At 36.1% G+C, this 26,461-nt stretch overlaps 1 protein-coding gene across 2 annotated transcripts in view; it reads left to right on the top strand.

Annotated features, from left to right (window-relative positions):
- The window catches only part of THSD7B (thrombospondin type 1 domain containing 7B), an 815,330-nt gene that overhangs the window by 101,899 nt on the left and 686,970 nt on the right, over positions 1-26,461 (top strand). For both annotated transcript variants that reach the window (XM_081051932.1, XM_081051933.1), the window contains exon 2: positions 16,041-16,213. In XM_081051932.1, coding sequence (XP_080908058.1) covers positions 16,075-16,213 — 139 coding nt within the window. In that variant the 5' untranslated portion in view covers positions 16,041-16,074. The remainder of the gene's footprint in view (positions 1-16,040; positions 16,214-26,461) is intronic.

Genomic DNA, 26,461 nt, shown 5'->3' on the forward strand with positions numbered 1-26,461 from the left:
CGTCTCTAACTTTGACTGTTCTCCATTCCATGTCTCCCCCTCTCCAGTGGACATTGTTACTTGAATATTACATCATTACATCAAACTTGGGACAAAGCAAAAATTGTCATCACTTTCCTTAACCAGGCTCCTGTTTCTCAGCTTGAGACCTCATTGTTAGCCGTGACCATCTCTTTTTATCCTCCAGTGTGCCCTTTCTTTATTGTTTCTCTTGCTGTCTTTCTATTTTCCACAGAGGTCTCCCTGTCTGCAACAGGTCTTTACATATAAATAAATTACTGCCCTAATCTTCTCTGAGCTCATATTTCTTAATCTACCCTATGAGCTATTGTCAGTTTTCTTTTAAAGTACAGTTTTATATTGACTCTTGTCGGAGAAATCCTTGATCACCTGACCATTGCCTATGGAGTAAAATTAGGAGCTTTCACATTTCAGAACATTTGCCCTGTGGTTCCAATCTTGCTTTAAAGCTTTATCCCAAATCTCAGCCCTTTACTTCATGCATTTCTCTCCTTGAAATTCCATGTGCTGCCCCATGCTCAAAACTTATCTAATATCTATTAATTTTTAAATGTATTCTCCTTGAAGTTATTCTAGGAACTCCTACAAGGCTCATGTCTGTAATGAGAAATTGGCACTTACATAGGTAATTGTTTAGTTAATTAAATCTGTTTAGTTAATTAAATCTTTACTGATTATATGTCCAGGAATTCCAAGTAGTTGGTAAGCATCCTAAAAGGAGGGGCAATGGCAAAACTTTTTTGATTTCAGCTGAGCCTCACGCTCTACTTGGTCTCTGCGTTCTGGTATTCACTAAATATTTGATGATGGCAATATTTCATTGAAATGTTGCATTAGAGTAAGAGCAGAATTGTAGGATTCTGTTCACTGTATTGCTGAGACATAATATCATGGAGTTAGGTGTGTGTCGGATTTTAATAGCATTCAAGGGACCATCCAAATCCTTTTGCACTAGAAATTCATGTAATATTAAGTGAAATCAGCTGTCAGTTGGCTGGGGCAGTAACTATAGCTGTGTTAGAATTTGGTCTGCCTTCTCTGAATGGACAGCCAACTGGAGCAGAGGATGTTGGGAAAAGAAGATATTTAGTGGATTTCCATTGGCTTAGGGGACTAGGCAGAGGGTGCCATGGCTGGTGCAACTATGAGGAGTGGGAAAGCAGAAGGAGTAGACATCTGGGTCTCTCTTTGATTTTAAGCTTTTGTTATTGAATATATGAGAAGCTTCCATAAAAATAAATCAAATTAAAATTACCTTCTAAAAAGAGGCAGAATGTTTACGTTTATTTTAATTTTCATGACAAAAAAAAAAAAAGTTATCCTGCAACAAGCTTTGCTTTTTAACAGGGGCCATGAAACCCAAGGGTCCGCTTTCTGTCTTGCTCTAGGCATTTCCATTAAAAGTTGATAGTAACTCTGTGTTTAGATGAGCTTTGTGGAACACAAAGGAGTGGGGAAATACTTCCCCTCTCTGCTACTTGGAGAAGAATGGCTACATGGGGAAACAAGGCTTTTTTAAAATAGTCATTAAAGTTTCTTTTACAGCAGATTATTTTCTTTCCTGGGAAAAACACTGTTTCACTGACAAGTTGCCAAAATCCACACATTGCAGTGAAATGGCCTTGCAGTGTTAGCTTCTTCAAGCAGACCACAGATACTCACTAAACACTCAATAGGTGCTCCACATTGTGCCGTATTTTGTGTTGCGTGCACAACTAACACGCTTAGTATATATTTTTGAAAAAGTTTCATGCATAGATTTTCCCTCATAATTTTAGTCACGTGTAATACTGTGTTCTTTTTTAAAGTTTCATACACATTTCTCATATTTTTTATGTTCTTTGTACTTGCATGATGTGGCTACACAATACTCCAGTGCGGAGATATAACAAAGTTACTTAATCATTTCCTTATAGTAGACATTTAGGTTACTGTCTTTCTAATTAACATTATCGTGTTTCTAATTAACATTAATAAGCCCTGATATGAATACTTCTGTGTACTGGCTTGCTTCCCCCCCTTTACTTATGACTGTTTCTAGAGCATTTGCTCTCTCACCCACGTCTCCTTTACCTGGCTGGCTACTATGAATTTGGCTGCTAATGGCTGACAGTCATACCCTGCTACAGAGTTGCCCTTCCTCTTCCGGAGGCATGTTCTGAGAAAGGGGCCATATCCATGAAGGATGTGGAAAGCACAAATAATGGGAAATGGTTGTAAGAGCTGGACATGTTTAGCCTAGAAAAGAAGAAACTTGGAGTTTTGTCAAGGGCAGATACATGAGACATACTTTATAACTGCAAGGGAAGTGTTAAGATCAAGGACTTTTAGATAAAGAATGGAAAACAACTCTCTGGCTTGAGATGTACGTCCTAATAATTGGAGCTATCTAGAAGTGCAATAGGCTGTTTTGTGGGGGCATTGAATTAAGTCCCTGTCATTAGAAAATTCAGTTACTCCAAAGAGTATTAGAGATCTCTTCCAATATTCTTTTAATTCCTTGTTCCTTTAAGTGTTTGTGTCTCTGCATCAATATTCTCTTCTGTGTTTCAACATTGACGTCAACATTCATTTCTTCTTGTGCTCGTGAACTAGAAGGTGCAAAAATTGTTGCTCTACTGGGAGAAGAGGGGCAGGTTTAGGAAAATAGTGGCATGTACTGGGAATTGTTGAGGGAATGTAACATTATCAGGTATGAATTGATATCATCACAGTATTATAGTGATGGATACATGTCATTATACATTTGTCTAAACCCATAGAATGTACAACACCGAGAGTGACTGCTACAGTAAACTATAAACCTGGGGTGATTATGAGGTGCTAAGGAAAAACCATCCTTCATAAAGAGTATGCCATTCTGGTGAGCAATGTTGATAATGGAGGACGATTTACATGTGTGGGGCCGCGGGGGGGATCTCTGTACCTTTTCCTCAATTTTGTTGTAAACCTAAAACTCCTCTAAAAAATTAGTCCTTTAAAATGAAAAAAAAAAAAAAAGAAATATCATTTGAAGCTGATATCACCAATTAAAATTGATATTCTTGTAGACTACTGATCCTTTAAAAGAATCATTCTACTCTATTTAAAAAAATGACAAAGATTTGTTGAAGGCCATGACTTCCCCTTATCTAAGCTTACTGAGCTTACTGAGCACCCCACCCTGTGACAATGGCATGCATTTCTAAAGCTGATGGAGGATGAAGGTGTATCCTGGGCCAAAGAACAAAGTGATGCAAGTGACCCATGAGGGGACACATTGTGTTCCTTTTCATCTCATTAATGTTACAATTCCGCATGAGTTTGATTTGATACACTTGAATGATGAATTTTACCTCTGGTTCCCCCAAAGTATTATAAACACCTATGGCGTCAGTGTGACTGTCAGTTTTTTGGTGACATACCCAACAGGGCAGAAGGGATATTTCCTTTGTAAACATTTGGGAGAATGCCTATTTTAGTTTCATTCTTGTCATTTAGCTGGTTCTTCATAAGCTCACCTTGTGTTTGCACTAAGACATTTAAGTTAACGTCATTTTTACTTGGTTGATTTTAAGAATTTTCTGACATTTCTTTTCTCTCTCTCAGATTATAGCTTTTGTTCTCACAGACATTTCTTCCTGACTGTTGGATTTCCGAACAGTATTCCTCTTTCCCTAGGTGACAGAGGTCTCATCTATGTTGCTGTTACTGTCTAGAGCTCTGGTACAGCAAATATAAGATCTGGGGGAACGTATATTTTCCATTTTAATTAAAAATTACTATGCTAAGACATATTATATTTAAAGGTCCAGGACCTTTGAAGGTTTCCTGAAATTTACTCTTAACTCTGTAAAAATTAGTGATTATTTCTAGAAATTAGAAGGCATCTCACAGTTTAAGGCTATTACTTTGGGGACATGAATCATTTGATTTCCTTTAAGAACTTTGTGTAATTATTAACTAATGTTTACTTGTTTTATTAAACTATCTGTTTGGCATGTCATTTTCCACGTACTGTTACACTCCCAAAAATTTCCCTCTTTGGGGCCCTAGAGATCCTCCAACATTGTACTTGTTGGTACTCATTCCAACATTGGAATTGGCAACAATCTGGAAAGTGTGTGTTAGTGAAGCAATAATGTTTATAGGGTAAATAATAAATGTGAGGTGTCTCAGAAATCTGTGAGGATAGAATTTTGCAATGTTTTAGGGGAAGCATAATTGCAATCAATTTTTTTGCATGTGTTTGGGGTTACTGGCTTTCCTAGCCCAATTGTTTTTGGTTTGTTATAAGTTTATCACGCTGGAATGTACCCTGCTGTAGCTATTTGCTTCATTCACTTACTCAACATTTGCCTTGCACTTGCTGGGTCTAGGTATTGGGTTACAAGCTAGAAATACAAAATGAAGAAAATATGGCTCCTGTACTCAAGGAACAGACTTTTGGTTGGACACTGCAGAGGTCACAGGAATATTGTTGAGGTTTTTTTGAAAATGTGTATCTTTAACAACCAAGTATCTCAAGTAAATAATTGAATTCATGCCAAGAATGAAAGTACAGATAAGTGACATTATGAAACACCGATCTCAGCCCGTGTTTTGGCTGTTCCCAGTGGATCACTGTTAACATTCAGTGGACACGAGGTGGTCACTGTTGGCTCATTTGCCTTCTGCAGCCTGTGGGTCTCCATGCAGTGCGTTGGAGCCATTTCAGATACAGATTGCCAAGTGTAGCAGGCAAACGAAGAAATGGTTTTTCATTCCACATTTCACTAATAGACCTTTTTCCTCCTTCATACCGGCAGTTTCCTGCCCTCATAATGGAAATTCAAAAGTTTAGGCATACTTTCCAGAGTGGAATGGTTTCAAAGAATATATTCTGTAGTTAATAGTTTTAGTGAACTGTGGCAATGGCAATATCATTTCGCAGAAGAGATCCATCCTATTGCTGTTTAATTAAAATCTTTCTGCTGATGTAAAGTTCTCTCTCTGGTGTTTTCCTTAATGCATTCATGATGCATCTGTCTGGGCTCCCTTGCTAGAGATATCTTTCATTATAATCCACTTACTAAGTTTGTAATTAAAGTTCTAAATGTAAAATTTCCAGTGGCAAATTGCCAGGGCGCCCAGTGAACTTCTCTTCTTTCTCTGAGAGAAATCAGTCTGAAAATTTTCCTTTGTGTTTTGATCATTTTATCCTTTTAAAATTGTGTGTATCCATATGTGCACACACATTAATAGTGTAATGTAGTACATGAAGGTGAAGAGTGGCTTGTGTCATCAATTTCTGCCTGTTTCCTCTGAAATGAAAGGTAGATAGTATTAAGTGAATATATTGAATTTTTTTAAGGTAGGAAATGATAAATAAAATGTGTTTCAAGACAACTGTCTTTAGGCTTTGTTGATCTATGTAAAACATCTAGAGACAATAAAAAAAACAGAAAAACCCTTCGAGATGCTATTAGGAGGATAAAATCTGTTTTCCATTGCTCCAGCATGTGTTTGAAACTTCTTGTGGTTTATGTAAGTAAAGAAGAATCTGAAAACACCTTTTGCATTTCAATGTAGTTTGGAATGTTCTCTTTCAGATATTACTTGATTCTTTGGGGAAGAATGAGATGAGACAGGATTAAAGTAAATTCTCTCAAATCTCCTGAATTAAATGAGCAAATTATTATTAGTCAGTGCCCAACCATAATAAATGAAAACTTATAAAAGATACTGGAAGGGACAGCTAGAAAACTTGATAGGCTTATAAACATGCTATTATTTTTATGTCAGCTGTGGACATGTTTTTCAATAAGTTTCTTTGCAATAGTAGATGCATAAATAAGAGAACACAAAGTAATATTTACAGTTTAACTGGATAGTTATCTTGACATTAAATATTTATAATCTTACATTGCAGAAAATGTTAATGAGTAATTAAGTATTTTTTAAATTTCAAAGGTCAGTAGCAGTTCAGAAGAGGATCTTGTCTTGTTTATACATTCTAGGTATACTGAATACTTACAAAGCTCTTTACAGTAACTGTTATATATATAAGCCCACAAAAAATTACTCTCTACATTCATATATATATGCATGTGTGTATACATATATGTGTGTGTGTACACGTATAAAACATATAAATAAATATTATATGTTTATAAAGTTTTGTTAAACGATATTATCAAATTCTTCCCTGCACCTTTAAGTGAATGGACTATAGACTAATACCATTAGGTGTGAATTTTATTTCTTAAAATATCTACAGAAGTGGTTGTACTAACTTTATTAGTCTTTCTAGAATGCAGTGCTTCAGAATTGAATGCATTTTTCTTTTTATAATTAACCTAAGATCTTCCAAACAGATTATATGCATTTTATTTTTTCTTTAGTGTAGTGACTACCTTATATTTTTTCATATCATTTCCATTAAACTATTTAACTTTCATTTTTTTTCCCTACTTTATAAAAAGGAGTCCTCCACTTGAGGATTTAAAAAATGTAGACAACATCAAACTTTTTCTATTCTTCTCATCTTTTGGGGGCAATAGAGTGGGATGTTTGTAATTTATAAAGTTGGAGGAATTTTTCAGCTTTTTAGCATCATTCAAATGATTTTCAGGCTTTCACAACTACTAAATTAACTTTACTGAGCCCAGAGGAAAGAATTCAGAAACTCAAACCAAAAGAAACTCGTAACATTGTAAAGTTGGCCATTGGCCTGTGCAAGAACTGACTTAAATGTTATATAAGAGAGAACCTATTGCTGTTCTCAATTCAAATACTTTCTATTTGTCTGTACATTGAATAAATTATAGTAGCATTAAAGTTAAAAAGACAAATGTACATTTTAATCAATTGATTTTCTTTTTGCTTTAAATGCAAGGATTAGGACCCTGACGACATCTTTTACTGAAGCAGATCAGCATTCATTAGTGAGAGTGCTGTCAAATAATAATGCGAGGAAGGTCCTCAGATGAGAAGGAAGAAATTATACATTTTAGAAACCATTTCTTTCAGATAAATTTTGTTTTCTTTGATTTCATAATTATATTTCTGTCCCCTAAGAGGCATAAAACTTTATGCTTGGAAGCCATTTTGTGCTTTAAAAAAGTAAATAATTTATTATCTAAAAAACATGGACATAAGATTTTTTGAAAAAAATCAGAGTCAATACTAGTTCTATCTTAAATTTGCAGCAGATAGTATCTACCCCACTCCATGTATGTTTGAATATATTACATATGTTCCAAATGTTGAAATCTTAGAAATGATTTTTAATGTATTTCAAAGTAGTCTAATTTTTTCAGGTAGCTGGACTTTTCTAGCCATCTGTCTCTCATTGTATGCTAAAGAATATTCATCAAATTCATGGTCCAAGATCAAGAAAACTTAACTAGAAAAAAATTTACAAACGTAGACTCAAGAATCCATTTATTCATTTAGTGAATCTCTATTGAATATCTACTTTTTGCCAGGCAATACACTAGGCACTGGGCATATAACAAATGAACTAGATAAAATATGTAGATAATACTTGAGGAGATGAAAAGAAACGAATAAACCAATATATATTATTGCCAGGTATTGATCTTTTCTAAGTGTTACACACAAACAAGAAACAAATGTCAAGAAGATAGATTGATTGCAACTCTGATGAACAGGCCATGGTCTGGGGAAGCCTTTGAGAAGAGTTAACTGAGGAAGCAAGCCTTGTGGATACCGAGGCAATAGTAATGCGAGGATCTTGAGAAGGTGTAGCCTTGAAGAACAAGAAAGAGGGCAGGATATCTGGGCTAGAAGAGTGAATGGAGGGTAGTAAGATGGAGAGGAAGTGAAAGTCCAACCAGCAAAGCCCTTAGATTTTATTCTGTGATGAGAAGTGATGAGAGGATGTTAAGAAAGGAAGTGTATTTTTCTTTCCTAAAGATTATTCTGGATCTTCTGTGAAAAGTGCATAGAAGGCAATGAAGAGTGAAAGAGGAAAAACCAGTTAGGAGGCTGATTCAGCCGCTTAGGTGAGAAATAATGGTAGGTTGCACTAGGAAGGTAGTGGCAAAAAAGATGGGAAATGTCCTAGTACTGCATAGATTGTGAAAGTCTTGCTCATTAGATTTGCTAATGGCTTCGTTTTCAGATGTGAGAGAAAGGATTTTAGGATGACTCCTGACGAAGTGTGGTACCATTATTGAGACAGGGACACTGAGGGGAGAATGGGGCTGCAGACTACATAGGGGGACCATAGCTCTGTCATGTGTACTACATGTGAGTTACCTACCAGACATCCATGTGGAGATGTTCAGTGATAAGGTGGATGTACAAGTCCAGGGAACAATCCAGGACTGGATTCATCTCCATATCCAGGACTGGAGATATGGGAGTGGATATGGAGAAATGGGAATCATGAAGCATGACATTTAAAGCTGGGGGGACTAAAAATCACTGGGCAAGTGAGCAAATCTAAAGAAGAAAAGGAGTCTGAGGAAAGTTAGCGATACATCAATTTAGAGATCAGAATGAGGGGAAATTCTAGAAAAGGAGGCTGAGAAGAAGTGGCCAGTGAGAAGTAAGATAGTGAGGAAAATTTGGTGCCCCTTTCCCAAGTGAGAAAATGGATTAAGAAAGAGGGAGTGGAAGATTTGAGCAACAACCAGGAATTCTAGGGGGTCATGAGGACATGATTTCATGAGGTAATGAGATGATTTTTCACGAGGTGATAGCATGTCATTCTAAAATTACAAGAACGTGTCCATATCTTCAGGGAGGGCTTGACAACTGCATAGAAGATAGCTACATAAATATGTTCTTATTCTAGACTAGGTGTATATGAATGGACATTTTCATTGGGGAATCTGAGACAGCTTACCAGAGTAATCACTACCTTTCTCCTTGATTTATAGTTTCTTATACATGAAGGACCCTTTCTTCCCTGCAGTGACACTTACAAAAAATGGCAACAGATACATGTTACTTTTCTTTTTTTTTTAATTTATTGGGGTGAAAATTGTTACTAAAATTACATAGATTTCAGGTGTACAATTCTGTATTACATCATCTATAAATCCCATTGTGTGTTCACCACCCAGAGTCAGTTCTCCTTCCATCATCATATATTTGATCCACTTTTCTTTTAATACTGCATATATTTATCTGAAGAAGTCAATGTAGAGAGTAAACCTATCTCACCTGCTTAGAAATAGGGACATCTACTGTCAGGTTTACAGCAAGTTTCAATGTGTTGCTTGCCTCATGTGAGAAGTTGTGTTTCAGTCTGTTAAAGTCATAGAGGCTCACTCATACAAATAGGTATGTCTATAAATAGGCCACTGCATTTAGGGACATGGGTACTGTAGGAGTAAGAGTTGCTTTCAGCTTTATAATATGAAACACACACAAAAATGGCTTAAAACAGAGGGATTAATTTTTCTCACAAAGCAAAAAGTACAGAGGTTGACAATCTAGGACAGTTGCTGAAGCTCCATGATGGCATTTGCATTTCAGGTTTCTTCTGCATCCCTACTCCATCATTCCTAGTGTGTGGCATTTAGCCCCATGATCTCAAGATGGCTCTTGGAGCTCCAGCCATGATATCTGTGTTTCAGGCAGGGATAATGGGGAAGGAGTCAATGGCAAAGAACCACACTTTGACATTTTCTTCTTTGGGGTTTTATATCTTTATTAAAGAAGGGAAGTAATTCCCTCTTCCCCATCCACTTGATACTCTTGAATTCAGCAAATTGTTGGCCAAAACTGCCCTGTGGCCACGCTACCTGCAAAGAAATACGGAAATGTTATAAATATATGAAATACACATTTATATATTTAAACAGGGCAGGTAGACATTCAGAAAAAGTTGTCGTTCTAGAATTTTCGACAGCTACCAAGATGTAGTTTTGAAGGTTCTGGCAAACACATCTCAAACCCTCTTTGTAGGTATTAAGTCCTGTGGCAAAAGTTTGTTCAAAGATAGGTCAAATATTTGTGTAGACTTTGTGCAAATTTTCCTGTGGTCTCATTACATGATGCAAATGTATTGCAATTATTAATATAGTAGCCCAAAGCCACAAGATTGCATACTTTTGTGGTATGTGTGCAGGTACCCCATCCTTATATTGGCATAATTGAGGATTCTGTAGAGTGAGGTGCATGGAGGAAGAGGCTGGTGGTTAAAAGGCTTGAGGAAGTTATTAAATATCATGTCATTGCGAGGCCAGTGGTAACTCTCTCATAAAATGGAGATAATAATATCAGCTTTTTTCTTCCCGGGGTCAGTGCAAATTTTTAACGGGGCTCTTGGTACAGAGTGCTTTCAGAAATAAGGTGCAAAGTTGCAAGATCGGGCAGTTGAAAAAAAATCATCTCTCATTCCTCTGCTGCGGAAGAAGATTGCACTCAAACTGTTCCTTAAATGTTGCTGGAGTAAGCTTTTTTCTGAATTTTGAGAGAATAATGACATTTGTAACAATGGTAACCCTTTAGTGAGCGCTCATCTTCTGGCTGGCTCATCTAAGTACTTTCCATTTATAATTTTATTCTATCCTCACCCACTAAGGGTTATGGGGTGACGTCCTCCTCATTTTGTACCTGAGGACCCTGAGGCTCCAAGACCAGAGTCACTATTTGTGATGCAATAAATAGATCAGGGCTATGGCATCAGGCCTGTTTTCTAATCCAGCTTTGATGTTTTTCTGGCAGAGGTGACCTTGGAATAAAACATTAAGAGACATGATATGTAAATGGCCTCGTAGAAGCTTCTCTGAAAGATCCTCCATGGGGTTATAAAGGATCTACATACTCGGGGTTTTGAAAACTGCTTGCATCGATATTGGGTTACAATGTTAGTTTCTCTCATTTCAGAGGAAGACCTTTGAGATCACTTGCAGACAACTCACTACCTCTGTGACCTTGGGTTTGTCCTTTAACTTTCCATGCCTCAGTTTCCTCATCTCTAAAATGGGGGGAAATATGAATAACTACTTCATAGGGCTTTGGTGAGAGTTCAATGGAGTACTTAGGTCAATATTTTATATATTGATGGATTATAAAAAATAAAATGGAATGTACAACCTTGCAATCAGAAATTAGGCAGATAACTGAGCAAAAGCAAATGCCTCTGTGCTTTCTCCAGCAGTATTTAGTGAATGATCACTTGTAATTGGAGTCGCCATCCGGCTCAGTTGAATTGGTCTTGACAGTGGGTGTCCTCACCTCCAGCCCGTTATGCGGTTATCTTTATTGAGCTATCTTCTCTGCACAGTTGCCATGAGATGGCACTATGGGGATATGGATGGTCAAGTTTCCTTTTCTCCCACTTATTGCTGGTCTTTCAGGCTGAAAGCAAATTGGAATAGTTTTTATTTTATTGTTTAGTTTTGTGCTTTTAAAATATTCAGGAACTTCAATGACAAGAATATGTTTAAGGGAAAATGAAATGCATATGAAGTTTAAGACACATTTTTCATAGTTTGAAGGGCCTCTGAATGATTAGAAAACTGAGGCTTAAAGGAGAAACTGCTTTTTTTTTATTTTTCTTAGTATTCATCAGTTTAGAGCTAACCTTGCCAATACATTTTGATATAGAGTAAATAAGTTGATTGGGAAACTCAATGACCTTCATGATATAAATTATTCATGCCATTATAGGTAGCATATATTCCCTGCAATGTGTGTGTGTGTGTATATATATATATATATATATATATATATATATATATATATATATATATTTATTTACATAGTTACAACATTTTTACATTTGTGTTATACAAAGGAGTGGAATCTAATTGTTTCTTGTTTCCTCTCGTTTTGTTTGTTGTTAACTCTTTTGTGGCTTGTCAAGTAATGGATATAAGAATGACTCTCATTGTCTTCCAAGGAATAATTTCATAACTTTCCGGCATTTGGAGGAAAGAGGCAATATTGTTTAGTAGAGACAAACCTGTGTTCAAATTCCACTCTGCACTTTCCATCGAGTCAGCAGATATTCTCATTTTACTTATGTATATAAACCATGCAGCATGACAAATGGTGCAAGGTTCATCAAATCTTGTTTTCCATCCTGTCCTCAAGTTTTTTGGGAAAAGGGAGGTAATGAGGTATAGGGTTAGGGGTAACACAGATCCTAAAAATATGTGGGTGTTTTAGGAGTAGGATTGTTGTGGCAATGGAGATGTTTTTGTTCATTCTTTAAGATCTGTATTTTGGATTATTTTTCTGGTCAAAATAAAATTAAAAAAAAAGGGAGAGCTTGAAGTTAAGAATTTTAATATTATTTCTAGATGAAATTATATTGACAGTCATTGAGATACAGGAAAAGGATTGAGAGACTTTCATTGTAGAAGCTGTACACTTTGTTCCTGTAGTGGGTGTCATAGTCTGGAATACCCATGAATTAAAAAATTGTGTTAATCCTGCGGGGAAAATGAAATCAGTCTTGGGGTTTCTACTGGCATTATTCTTCTTAGACAGTGACAGCCAGGAGATATGGTGATGGCAGACATCTAGTAGGCTCCCCATTCATGCTGCCCAGGCATCTCCCACCCAGTGGTGGGTCGTGGCTTGAGTGAATACAAAAGGAACCTTAAAGACATTGGGTCCATTTGCCGAGCCAGTACAGGGCTCTCAACCAGTGGGGAAGCCTCAGAGGAGAACAGTGCTTACAGCAGACTGTTCAGGTAATTTTAATATGTGTGTTATTATTGTTATTATTTTTTGCAGTTAAAATCCAAAGATTGATGGCAAAATTCAAAATTCAAAATATTTATATATCAATTCTTGGCTAATCATTTCAACTTACTTGTAGTCTCAGTGAAACTCCTAATTCTTTTAAAACTCTTTTTGGCTTCACTCTAAACCTATAGCCATTTAGAGTGTAGCAAATATGCTTTTGGTCCTCCTTCCCTTCAGTTTACATTTTGATGATTCAAATATGTTTTTAAATATGATGGATATATGTCTCCTACTAATGAGAATGGACAGAGTCATCGCCTATACCCTGATGATTTTCTGTCGTAGACGTGGCCTCAGTAGTGAGCTAGTCCTGCTGATTATTACTTTATTAATAATAATAATAACTTAGGATCAAACACAAATCATCATTTGTATCCAAAGTTCTCTAGCGTTGCAATGAATTAAATCCATCATTATTCAGAAGGCCAGTTCATTTGCTTTCCCAAGGGTATATTTTTCAACTACTTTGCTTTGTATGTTCACTAGGAAGTTATATTGTTTTATGGGGGTGATAAGTTAGATTTTTTTTTAGCTGCCTCAATGGCATTAATGGCAATGGTATCTTCTGAAAAATGTCCAGACTAAAGTCTTTGTATCAAATCTATATTGTAAAAAATTAATCTTGTGTGTTTGAGAGAGAGAGAGAACTCCTTTTTGGTTTCTAAGGAACTTAATGGCTTATCTTCAGTCCATCTTTCAGCACAAGTGAGATGACTATCCATTGAGACAAAAGACTTAGACAGACTTTAAAATATCATGATAAAATGTCCAAAGCATTTGTTGTTGTGTTGCTTCTTACAGCATGTAGATTTAACATTAGAAACATACCCGTTCTAGTGTGTGTGTGTGTGTGTGTGTGTGTGTGTGTGTGTGTGTACAAAGATGTCTTGTATAAGGGGGCACAAATCACACGGTAGACAGAAGCTAACTTACATGGGAGCATGTGGTGGGAGCTGAGATTCCAGGGCTTCGAGCTGAAAGGGAGAGCCCCTTCCTACACAAACCCACCACGACCCCTTCGCCTTGTACCTGCAGCAGAGTGGGCACCCACAGGTAAACACATATTTTGTGGCTGTGCTCTATTCCCAACCACTCCTGGAGGTCTCCTGAGGTGCTTCTCAAGCTCCCCCATAGCTCCATCTCTGAATATGGCACTGTCTCCTCACCAGGGAAGTAGGAGGGAGGGTGCAGAGTATGCTTTTTGATGCTAATGTGTATGTTTCTTCATGTGAGTGAAGGGGACACAGAGACCCCGCGTGTTCCCACAGGCTGGGATGCTGTCAGTGGAGTCTGGGAAAGGTCTCATGGCCGGGAAAATTCAGGTTGTGTAATAATATACTAGCTTAAAAACATTTTTACTTGAGGAGGGGGTTATCTTTTTCTGACACACACAGAAATACCATATGAACTAGCAATAGCCTTAGAATAAAGGAAAATTAATATCCTTAGTGGCCAACCTTTAGCAAAAGCACAGTTGTGGTAAATCATACTCTTGGATGCCTACCACAAGGAAATGTGGCCAGTTCAGTTCTCTAGGCCAGAGGTTTTTGAATTGTGTCCAGTAAGGTCCCAAAGTTTCCATGAAATATTCCCACAGTCCCTTGGGGACAAAGAGTCGAGCAAGAGAGCCCTATTTTATGTCAGCTGGAGCCCTTCTCTTTTATGCTTCTTGATATTGGTATGCAATACAAAAGTTTGAAGAAAAGCTTTTGGTTGCTTATCCAAGTACTCTCTTCATCCCTGCATCAAGGCAGGCCCTCAGAGAGCTGCATACTTGAACTTCATTGCTTGACTCCTTATAGAATCACTTTTACTGCTTTGTACTTTGTCACTGTGACTGTGGAGTGTTCTAGGAGTGCCTTGAGACTCCACCATATACACCTTGCCCTTGTCTCTTTTATTGGTGAACATCATCTGTATTTATGAGGACTCTTGGGGTAAATTCCATCAGTGCTTTTGAGCAGCCCCATAGCTTCTTCAAAAACAATAGTAAAAAACAAAAACAAAAAACAGAATATGTAATTTATTTCTACGTACTTGGAGGCTATATGAGCTATTTCTTTTCTTTGGTCACTAGGAAGCACACAGTCAGATACTTAGAGGTCATAACTTCTACCCTTGATATCCTTTTACGGTTCATTCATTTTATCCCTTTCTACCTATGTGTCTTGATATAGTTTGCTTAACACATCTATTGTGGCAATTTAGTTCTGGTCTCCTTAACTCCAGGTAGAATTTTCTTTTTATCTGTTGGAAACCTCTACCTGGATAGGCTGTAGGCACATCAGACTTAATATTATCTGAAGGGAATTCTTGTTGGCTTCCTTTTAAAATGTGCCCCTCTTCCTGTTTCTTTGGTAAAAGGATCCCATGGGTCTAGTCATCTAAGTTTGCTGTCTTGCTGTATTTTTCATCTTCTCTCTCTCTTACATCCCTTCCAAATCCTTTTAATTCAGCCTCAGCACACCTTTCAAATCTCTCCTGATTCATGAATACCTGCATGGACTAGTTCATTAGATTCCTAACTGGCCTCAATTTCTCTGGTAACACCCACCAATAATCCGTTATGCACCTTGATGTCAGTTATTTAAAAGTCATTTGCTCTCCTATAATTCTTATTGCTATTTACAGAATGAAGCCCTAATCCCTCACACAGCATTCAAGGCTCTTTACAATTTGCTCCCCAGCCTATGTTCTAAGTCTCATCTCTGTCCCTTCCTCCCTCCACTTTTGTGTCTTTCACAGCATCCACTGGACCACTAGCAGTCCCCAAACACAGAATTCATTTCAGCACCTAGTTCTCTGAAATGTGCTTCCTGGCTCCTTGAAGCCCTTATGTTTCCCTAAATGTCTTCTCAAATATTATCTTGTATCAGACTTCTCTCTCTTTCTCATTACAGAATTCATGGCCTCCTCCTCAATCTTTCCACCTCACTTTCTTAATACTACTGTTAGAGCAGTACTTGCCAGATTTTGGACTTTGTTGTGTATGTGTATCTTACTCCCCAAATTGTGAACCCCTCAAGGAGTTTTGTTGACTACAAGGTGGGAACATGCCAGGTATCTGCCAACCCTGCTTTTAAAAATCAAAGTAAACTGAGTGAGGGACTGGGGAGTTTCTAGAACTGGTAATGCCTTCAATGAGTAAGAATTGAAAACATGGCTAATTAACTGCTGATCTGAAAAATCTTAATATATGTAGTTTCTTTATGGTAATAGAAAATTTGTAATGCACTCATGAAAAAGGTTCTAGCAGTCAAGGTAACGTTTCATAATTTCTGTACAGAAAAAATCTTATCTGACTTTCTTTTTTCTTTTAGGAATAGTCAAGTCAAGAGGCTGAAAATCTGAAGAATGTTTCCAAGGGGTAATCTGGCTGTTACTTGCTGGGTATGGAGGAACACGAGGAAGTTATTTCTATTCCTTTCTCTCTTGCTGTCCCATGCAGCTCATTTGGAAGGCAAAAAGGACAATCAGTTCATCTGGAAACCAGGTAGGAATGCCCTGGCTGTTCCTTTGTCCCATTTTCATTAATGAGAAGAAAATTCTTTCCATCCTTGTTCTTTTTTGTGGAGTAGTGGGGAATATCCTGAGAGGAAAAATAGAATCTTCTTCATGATAATAAAGCTTACATTTGATTTTTATTCCTGCATAATTGTCACCTCCATCCGTGATGCTTGTTATCCTTCTGAATTTTCACATTGTTGTCAATTAAAGTTATGATCTCCATAGTTACATCTGCTTCTCCTTTGTCAAATATATCACCACTGTGCAGCACATTTGTAGCAAAAATGACATCTGAATTAAGCTGTTATCCTCAGCTACAAATGCATTGGACCAGGTCTATACATGTCTTTCTTTTACAGTACAAGCTAGTTAGCTATTTACTACTGAACACCTTCTAGTACAGAACCTGAATGTCTAGGTTTGGGAGCATGAAAAATTATCCTAACAACTTTGCTCATTAATTATGATTATTAAGTCATCTTAATGTGTTTTGAGATCCTTAGGTACCCTGTACATAACTATATGAATAAGTTGAATTGAGGTTTGGAGTATTCCCTAAATACTTCCTTAATTTAGCTGTGGAAAAGATCTGTTCAATTTAATTTTAAAGGCTAATAATTTATTAACTTAAATTATGAACCCCAGTTATCTTGGCTGTTTGTATCACTGATGTTTTTCATTGCTCTAGATTTTAATTTTCCTAATGTTTCACAATCAGATCATTTAACATATTTATTACTGTTTCAAGAGTCCATTCTTGCAAATACAGATAACTTATATGCTTAATATCTTGGAACTGGAAAATGTGATGTTATAGAAGATGTATGGTCCTCAAAGAGTTTTCATTTTAGTCTCATCATCTGTGAATTAAATAGACTGTAAATGTATTGTGTCACCATGAAAATATGTATAAGAGATATTTATAATATTTAAATGGCTTTGCAAAAATGAAAGTAAATTATGCTTTACAGTATATTAAGTAAAAAACCCAGTACCATTAGAGATACAGTTTGGAGGAAATTTAATTACATTAAAGTCCCTATAAATTAATTTAATTGTGGGCCCTAATGCCACATTAGTGATTTGCACTTTTTAACTCGTGGTGGTGTTAGGAAGATTTGGAAATAGTTCTAAAAGTCAATATTGCATTTCTGTGAATGGAGCCATTTTGTTTTAATCACAAAAGACTAAGTCTAAATAAGCACATTTATATGACTGCACTTCTGTCTAACGTTCTCAAAAAAAGTGCAATTAAAATGGAAAGTAGCAAATCTGAAACACGAATGAGATATGTTAAGAAAATGGGCTTATTTTGAAGCAAATTTTAAAAATAAGTCTGATTTTTTAAAAGTAGGTCAATGGAAAAAGATGGTACAGAGAGCCACTCTATAGTAGATAAATACTTGGATAAATGTTAACCTTAAGTTTCAGAGTAAGAGTCCTTCTTATCAGATACGTTGCGTCATTCAAAATGAATATCCATGTCATCACTCACATTTTCCCTGGTATTCATTGCTTCTTTCCCTCTTAATATGTTGTAGAAAAGTGTAATAATATGTACATATTGCTCATGTGGTTTTGCTTCTAAATTACAAATTCATTGCTTGTAGATGACCAGATATTTTAAAAGTAGAAAACATTTGAAATATATAAAATTAAAAGCAAAAGTCTGGACTATGTAATCCATTCTCCACTCTTATGTAACCTTCAAAAATATTCCTTGCTCATGTAAGCACATCTCTATGGATGTTTGTGTATATAAATCACATAAAATACACACATATTATTATTAGCATTAATTGGGGTTCTGCCAAAAATAAATGGTATATGCATAGTGGGTAATTGAAAAGAGTTGAATAAAAGGACTATTTACAGCAGTGGGAAAGTGTGAGCAGGATTTAAGAATAGCTACAAGGAATTGGGGAGTGCCCCTGAGCTAGTATTAGTCTTTATGACTTCTGGGCCTGCAGAGGCAAAGAAAGAAAGTTGTTTCTGGAATTTGGAGAGAGAACTTTATGGAGACGATGGCTGACAGATGCTGTGGCCTTTAGAGGGACATAACCAAGCTGTAGTCCAAGTAGGAAGGGGGCCAGGGGAATGAACAACCCTTGTTCTCGCACCTCCTACAAGGGCTCCCATTGGCTGAAGCCAACCAGCAGCCACAAGACAAGGGAGCCCATTGCTGTGTCCATAAGGACCAGTTTCCTGGGCAGGGAGGTGGAGAATGGTGGAGAATGTGGATCTGAAAGTATTCAAATTCATAATACATATATCTGCATATATTCACGCACCACTTCATACAGAGTCATGCTCTGTGTCCCTTTTTTGCAGTTTGCTTTTTATCATATGATGGTATCTTGCTGAATATTACATATTAGTGCACGTTGATCAATTTTATCTTTCAATGGTTGTATAGTATTCTTTTGCATTTTTATTTAATAATTTATTTAACCAGTGCCGTACTGGTTTATCTTTTCTTTCCCTGTTGCTTGGCATTTCAGAGGTTTGGTGTTATATCTAATACTGACATGAATGCGACGTTATTTTAAAGGTAAACAAATCAATTTGAGGAGTCATGTCCTAGAGCAATTCTGGGTCATCACCTTCAGAAAGAAACCTCAGCATCTTGGAATCTGTTATCTGCTTATGCAAGAGTTTATTATATTTAATTTGGATTAAACAACAACAGTAAAACTGTACTGCAGTGGAATTAGCTACATTTTTTTGAAGTATGTTATAAAATCCAGCAAACCAGGTCCAGTGTAATCTGGAATTTGAACTGATTTCCATGGAGACCCAGAAAAAATGTACTTTGTTTTAAAAACCTAGAAACCATTCTCTGGGTTTTGATTGTAGTGTCAACCACTTAAGCCCTTTGCTGATGTCTATTGTTTTTCCCCCTGGAGTCTATAGATTAGATGTTAGTCAACCTCATCCAAATTAGAGGCATTTCTAAGTGAATCCTGGCTTTGGATAAACAATGGATTGATGAATACTAAGGGAATGATATAATCTGTTGCTAAGGATTTCTATCCTGAGGGGAGAGACTGGAGAGCTGTAGGCCATAGGATCATTGATCTGACAAGGATGTTGAGTGCCAATCATCATTGTGATGAGATCCTCTGATCTATATTTAGTGTCAGGCAATCTGTCATGCCTGCCAAGAAAGAAGGATCATGTCAGCAAGACTATCAGATAAGGAATAATGTTGCTTGTTGTTTTGGGTAAATATACTATTCATGTCTGCATAGAGAAAAACAAATCATGGTTTCTGAAGTCACAGTATCTAGTGGTCTCTTAAAAAAGTCCTCAGTATTGGTTGTAAAATGTTGCTTCATTCCACTAGTACTTGTCGAGTCCTGGCTATGTGCCAGGTACTATTACAGGCACGTGTGATAAATTGAGAATAAACAGATAAATCTTTGGTCCTGTGAACAGGGTAATAAACATAATCAAGAGGCTAAATAGAGAGTATGTTAGATGGTGATAAGTGCTTAGAAGGAAAGATAAGGCAAGGAGGAGGGATATGCAGTGATAGGTGAGAGATGGAAATTTTAATAGGTGGGCTATAGGGTGATTAACTATAGTGGAAGTGAATTTGAGTAGAGACTTGAAGAAAGTGAGAGAGCCAGCTACGTGGATATTGGGGTGAAAAATATTTGAGATGGAAGGAACAATGGCAAAAGGCCCTGAGACAGGAGCATGTGTGTCATGTTTGAGGACTAGAGAGGATGTCCGCATGTTGGCACAGAGTGAACATGGACAGTGATTGGAAATCTGGTCAGAGGAGTATGGGGTCCAAATTAGGTATGAGTTCAGGGATCAAAACACAATTTTGGCTTTTACTCTGGGGAGTTAGAATTTGGAAAGTTTAGGAAAAGTGGTCACATGATTTGACCTTTCTTTTAATGTATTTATTTATTACATTTATTGGGGTGACATTGGTTAGTAAAATTATGTAGGTTTCATGTGTACATTTCCATAATACATCACCATATATTTGACCCCCTTTTCCCTCTTCTATTTCCTTATCTCCTTCTTTACCCTCTGGTAACCAATAAACCATTGTTTGTGTCTATGAGTTTTTGTTTCTTTGTCTTGTTCGTTTGAGTTTTATATCCGACATATGAGTAAGTCAAATGGTTCTTGACTTTTCCTGTTTGACTTATTTGCTTAGCATGATAATCTCAAAATTCATCCATGTTGCTGTAAATGGCAGTATTTCATCTTTCTTATGGCCAAGTCATATTCCATTTTGTATATATACCACATCATCTTTATCCAGTTATCTTTTGAAGGATACTTTGGTGTTTCCATGCCTTGGCCACCATGAATAATGCTGCAATGAACATCAGGGTACGTATCTTTATGAATAAATATTTTCAGATTTTTTTGGGTATGTACCCAGGCTAGGGATTGCTGGGTCATATGGTAATTCTATTCTTAATTGTTTGAGGAACCTCCATACTGTTTTCCATAGCACCCGTACCAATTTACATACCCACCAGCAGAGTATGAGGGTTCCTTTTTTCTCCACAGCCTCTCCAACAGTTGGTATTATTTGTCTTGTTGATGACAGCCATTCTAACTGGTTGGAGGTGATATCTCATGGTGGTTTTGATTTGCATTTCCCTGATAGCTAGTGAAGTTCAGCATTTTTTCATACACTGGTTGGCTGTTCGTATGTCTTCTAGAGAGAAGTCTTTTCAGATCCTCTGTCCATTTTTTGATTGGATTCTTTGTTCTTTGTTGTTGAGTTTTATTAGTTCTTTATTTATTTTGGATATTAGACCTTTATCTTCTCCCATTTGGTTGCTTGCTTCTTTGTCTTGTTGATGGTTTCTTTTTCTGTGCAGAAGCTTTTTAGTTTGAAATATAGTCCCATTCATTTATTTTAGCTCTTACTTCCCTTTCCTTTCAGGTAAAATTCATAAAATCCTCTCTGACCCCAAGGTCCATAAGTTTAGTACATGTTTTCTTCAATGCAGTTTATTTTTTCAGATCTTATGTTTAGGTCTTTGATCCATTTTGAGTTAATTGTGGTATATGGTGACATAGCAGTCTAGTTTCATTCTTTTGCACATGGCTTTCCAATTTTCCCAGCACTATTTATCAGAGGCTGTCTTTTCTCTCATGTATGTTTGTGGCTCCTTTGTCGAAAATTATCTGCCCATATATATGTGGGTTTTTTTCTGGGTTTTCAATTCTATTCCATTGGTCTATGTGTCTGTTTTTCCTGCTAATACCATGCTGTTTTGATTATTGTCACTTTATAGTACAAAATGAAGTCAGGGAGTGTGATACCTCCAGCCTTGTTCTTTTTTCTTAGGGTTGCTTTCGCTACTAGGGGTCTTTTGTGACTTCATATAAATCATGGGACTTTTTTGTTCTATTTCTTGGAAAAGTGCCATTGGGATTTTGATGGGGATTGCATTAAATTTGTATATTGCTTTGGGTAATATGGCCATTTTAACTATGTTGATTCTTCCAGTTTATGGAATATCTTTCCATTTTTTTGTGTCTTCTTCAATTTCTTTTACTAATGTCTTAGAGTTTTTAGTGTATACGTCCCTCATATCCTTCGTTAAGTTTATGCATAGGTATTTTATTCTTTTTGTTGCAATTGCAAAAGGAATTTTTTAAAATTTTTTTCATTTATTTTACTAAAATTTCATTGTTAGTATATAGAAATGCAATGGTTTTTGTATGTTGATTGTGTAGCTGGCAACTTACTGTATTTGTTTATTGTTTCTAATAGGTATTTTTTGTATGTGTGCACGTGTGGAGTCTTCAAGGTTTTCTATATAAAGAATCATGTCATATGCAAAAAAATGACAATTTAACTTCTCTATTCCCAATTTAGATGGCTTTTACTTCTTTCTCTTGCCTCACTGCTCTGGCTAGGACTTCTAATAATATGAGTATGTTGAGTAACAGTGGTGACGGGGCATTTCCCTGTCTTGTTCCTTATTTTATAGGAAAAACTTTCAGTTTTTCACCATTAAGTATGGCACAACAAACCCTCAGCTAATATCATATTTCATGGTTAATGAGATTTTAATAGGATCATTGTGGCCTGTCAGTTGAGAATGGTGGAAGCTGGGAGACCAGTTAGTAGGCTACTGCAGAAAAAAGAGGAGTGATAATAACTTGAATTAAGGTAATGATGGTGAAGGTAGTAAGCAGGGGGTTGATATTTTGGATATATCTAAGGCTGTGGTTTTCAACATGGGGTAATTTTGCCCTGTAGAGGACATTTGGCGTTTCATGTGCTATTGAAATCTGTGAGTAGAAGCCAGATATGCTGCTAAACATCCTATGCACAGGACAGCTCCCCACAACAAAGAATTATCGGACCCCCAAATGTGAATAGTGACTAGATTGAGAAACTCTGATTTAAGGTAAAGCCATCGTGATTCATTGATGTATAGGGAGGGATGGGGAGATAGAAGATACTGAGGCTTTGCCCTGAGCTACTAGAAAAGTGGAATTGTCATTTCATATGAGATGACTGTGAAGAAGCTGGTTTGGAGGGACTATTAGGAACTTGTTATTGGTCATGTTAATGTTTTGAGCCTGTTAGAAATTAATGCGGAGATGTTGACCAGGAAGTTGGATACGTGATTCTGAATTCAGGAGAAAGGTCTTTGCTAGAGAACTAAATTTGGAAGTCACTAGGAAAGCTGTAGAATTTAAATATGTAGCCTTAGAAATGAAGCGGTGGCCTTGAAATTGTGATTCTGTGTAAGTAGAGGACCAGTTTCTAATGTACTGCCTTTGGGCCAAATGACACTTAAAAAATTATTGTGTTAAAATACACATAACATTATCTTTACCATTTTAACCATTTTAAAGTATACAGTCCATTGATGGTACATTCGTAGTGTGGTGGAAACATCACCACTATCTAGTTCCAGAACATTTTTATCACTCCAAATTACATTTGCAAATGAGGTTACAAAAAAGACTAGAGAACAATTTTTGCTATGAATTATAAGGTCTGAAAGAAAAACAAATCTATATTTATTTCTTTGTGAGAGGTTCTTTTAATAGCCTTAAGTCATCCTAAGAGATATACTTGGAAGTATACTAGGGTATACTAAAGTATGCTACGAGTATACCAGAAAGATCTAGAGCCTTCTATATAACTAGACCCACATTCAAATCCTCTCTCTAAAGAGGAGAATGTTATTATATTTAACCTCTCTAAGCTCTATTTATCTATCTACAAATGAGGATAAAACATACTTCACAGGAGTGTTTTGAAAATTTAGTAAAATAATATATTGAAATGCTTAGTGTATAGTGGCTGCTCAATAAATGTTAGTTATTATTTCTGTCATTATATAATAATTTGATATTTGAAATATTCTTGCTTTTATGTTACACATCTTTTGCTTACTTTTCTTTTTAGACACAAAAAGAGAGATCAGTTTGACAGCTATATAGACTTTATTAATAAATGGTTGTAATTTAACTGACTTTTTAGGTCTGAAACTTTATTTCTATATGACAGACTCTTAAAAAGTTTTAATTTCATTAGCTTCTTCACAGTGAATAAAAAGGGTGAGAATAATGACCTGTGTTCTGAGAACTAAGTAGATAAGTTAGAATTAATCTTTTTGGGAGAATAAAAAAGAGACTGTGAAAATGACATTAAATTAAGAAAAAAGGACCTGACATAGGTTAATATTTAATTATAACTTACATTGTAATGTTTTAATTGTTGAAAGCACTTTGAGGAAAAATTTATATATTAAATACATGTATATTTTAAGTTTAGGAATCTTAGAGAAAATAAAACGTTCTTAGGAGAGAACTAATTTTTTGAATATGTGCTGGAAGTCCATGAAATATTTATCCTGGGAATTGTATTAAATTGAAATCATTTTAATTATTTCTATGGATGTTAATTTATCTTAGAGGCCTGTATATAATAAACTCTCAGTGGTGTTATTTTTGTGATATCAAAAAGGATAGGCCTATATGGCATGGGATTCACTGCTAAAAATTCTCATTATTTTTTTCTTAGAGTTCTTAAGTACTAATTTTATAATGCCTCTAATAAGTCATAAAAAGTTTATATTACTTAATATACATAGAATAAATTACTCTATGTGGTTTTTATTCCCCTCTAAATAATACTATAATGTAGGCTTCCTGAGGCCAGGGAAACTTTTTGATTTCATTCACTGATATATTTCACATACCTAGAATATAACTGTGGCATTCAATTTCCCCAGCACATTAAATACTAGTAGAATGAGGGGCACGTGTGTGTGTGTGTGTGTGTGTGTGTGTGTGTGTGTGTGTGTATTTAGGAGGGTTGAGAAGTGAAGAGACTCAACAAAAAGGAAGCATGATCCCTGTTATTCTAGAACTGGGAATAAATATTCAGGAGAGACTATAAGATAAATGAAAACCAAAGTCAAATTTATAAATCAGAAAATATGAAAATACTTCATCCATATTTCCTTACTGCTTGGTTCCAGCACTGTTTCTGATCTTCTCTGGAAAAGATGTTGAACACTTTCTCTATAAAAAGGTATAGGTACACAGAGTTAGACATTTATTACTCTTGTTGTTATGATGAAATATTGTAGTTGCTTGTTGCCCAGTTTGTTTCCACAGAGACAGCCAGTTTCAGCTCTCTTTACTGTTTTTTCTGATGTTCATCTCCATATTTCTAAGTAATATGCTCATTATTGATATTTGTTGATTTACAAGTATTGGATATTTTTTATTGATTTTGTCATGTTAGCTGAGGATTTATCTCTCATCTCCCTACCTCTTACCTTTTTTACCACCTCTCTTCAAAAATAGTTATATCAAAATATTTAAATCAGTGAGCGGAGCTTATATTATTATATCTACGTAGATATTGTTCTGGCTGAGCCAAGCAGGGTGTTATGCTTCTGCGTCCTTTTTCCCCCCATCTTTTTGTTTTACACAGAAATTAAAAAAAAAAAAAAAAGCTTCATCTTTTCTTCTGAGCCCATTGCTGCTTTCTCCCTGATGCTCCATGCCTATTTTCACTTTTTTTTTGAAATACTCAAACACTCGTCCAAACACTATACCATATTTTTTCTTTGGGAGATCCTTCCACAGCCCCTGTCCTCTTGATTCCATCTGGACTCCTGCATAGTTGTCATCTTTGGAATCTCTTCATTTTCTCGTCCTGAACCCTATTGCTTTATTTTCTTAAACTGCTAAACTTATTTTCTAGGTCTACTAAAATAGGGTACATTGGAAGTAATTTTTCACATCTGGAAGGGTTTATATGCTTGTCATATACTTGACTGATAAGCTTGGGTGTGGAGTTCAAGGTTACAAAGGACCTTTCCTTCAGAATTTTGAAGGTTTTGCTCCACTGTATTCCAGACTCCAGTGTTGTTACTAAAAAGTTTTACATTATTCTGATCTCATCTCTCTGTATTGGACATTATTCTATACTGAACATTATTCTGATCTCATCTCTCTTTCTGGATTCTTCTTTTTATCCATGAAGTTCTGAAATGTTGTGATTACGTACTTTGTGGTGAATCATTTCTCCTTTATTGTGCTGGATATTAGGAGAATATTTCAATGAATATGCACATATCCTACAGTTCTGGTATTGATTTTTTCTATGATTTCCCCCCTCTTATTGTCTTTGTTTCTTCTGAAATTCCTTAGAAAGACATTTCACCTCTCTAACTGATCTTCAGTTTTTAGATATTTTTATATTTTTTCTTTTGTTTGTATTTTTATTCTATTTTCTAACACTTTTATTATCCTTCATCTTCCAACCCTTCCAGTTTGTTTGTGCTGTTTGACAATGTCCTCTGCGGAGTTCGATTTTGCTGTCTGTTTTCCTGCAGGGATTGAGAAAGAGACAGAGGAAGGGACATGAGGGGTTAATTAATTCCATTTATAGACTTTTAATTATTCCCCATTTCAAGCCACAAGCCTTACTCCTCCCTAGTGTCTCTAGGTTCTGAGCCTTCTCAGAATTTTGCAAGTATAAATAGGCTTTTTCTGTTGCTGTTACCATACTCTTCTAATCTACAGCTCTCTCTATATAACAGATTGCTGACTGTTCCTCTATGTGCTCTCCATGTTCCAGAATTTATTGCTATATGTTCTCTACCTCTAGCTCTATGTTCTTGATCCTTACTGAGTTGTATCGTTTAATGCCTTTGCTGTCATTTTAATGAGGTACTAAGGAGGAGTGAAATTACATACACATGTCATG

Source organism: Rhinolophus hipposideros (assembly GCF_964194185.1).
Source record: "Rhinolophus hipposideros genome assembly, chromosome: 6".
Classification (NCBI taxonomy): Eukaryota; Metazoa; Chordata; class Mammalia; order Chiroptera; family Rhinolophidae; genus Rhinolophus; species Rhinolophus hipposideros.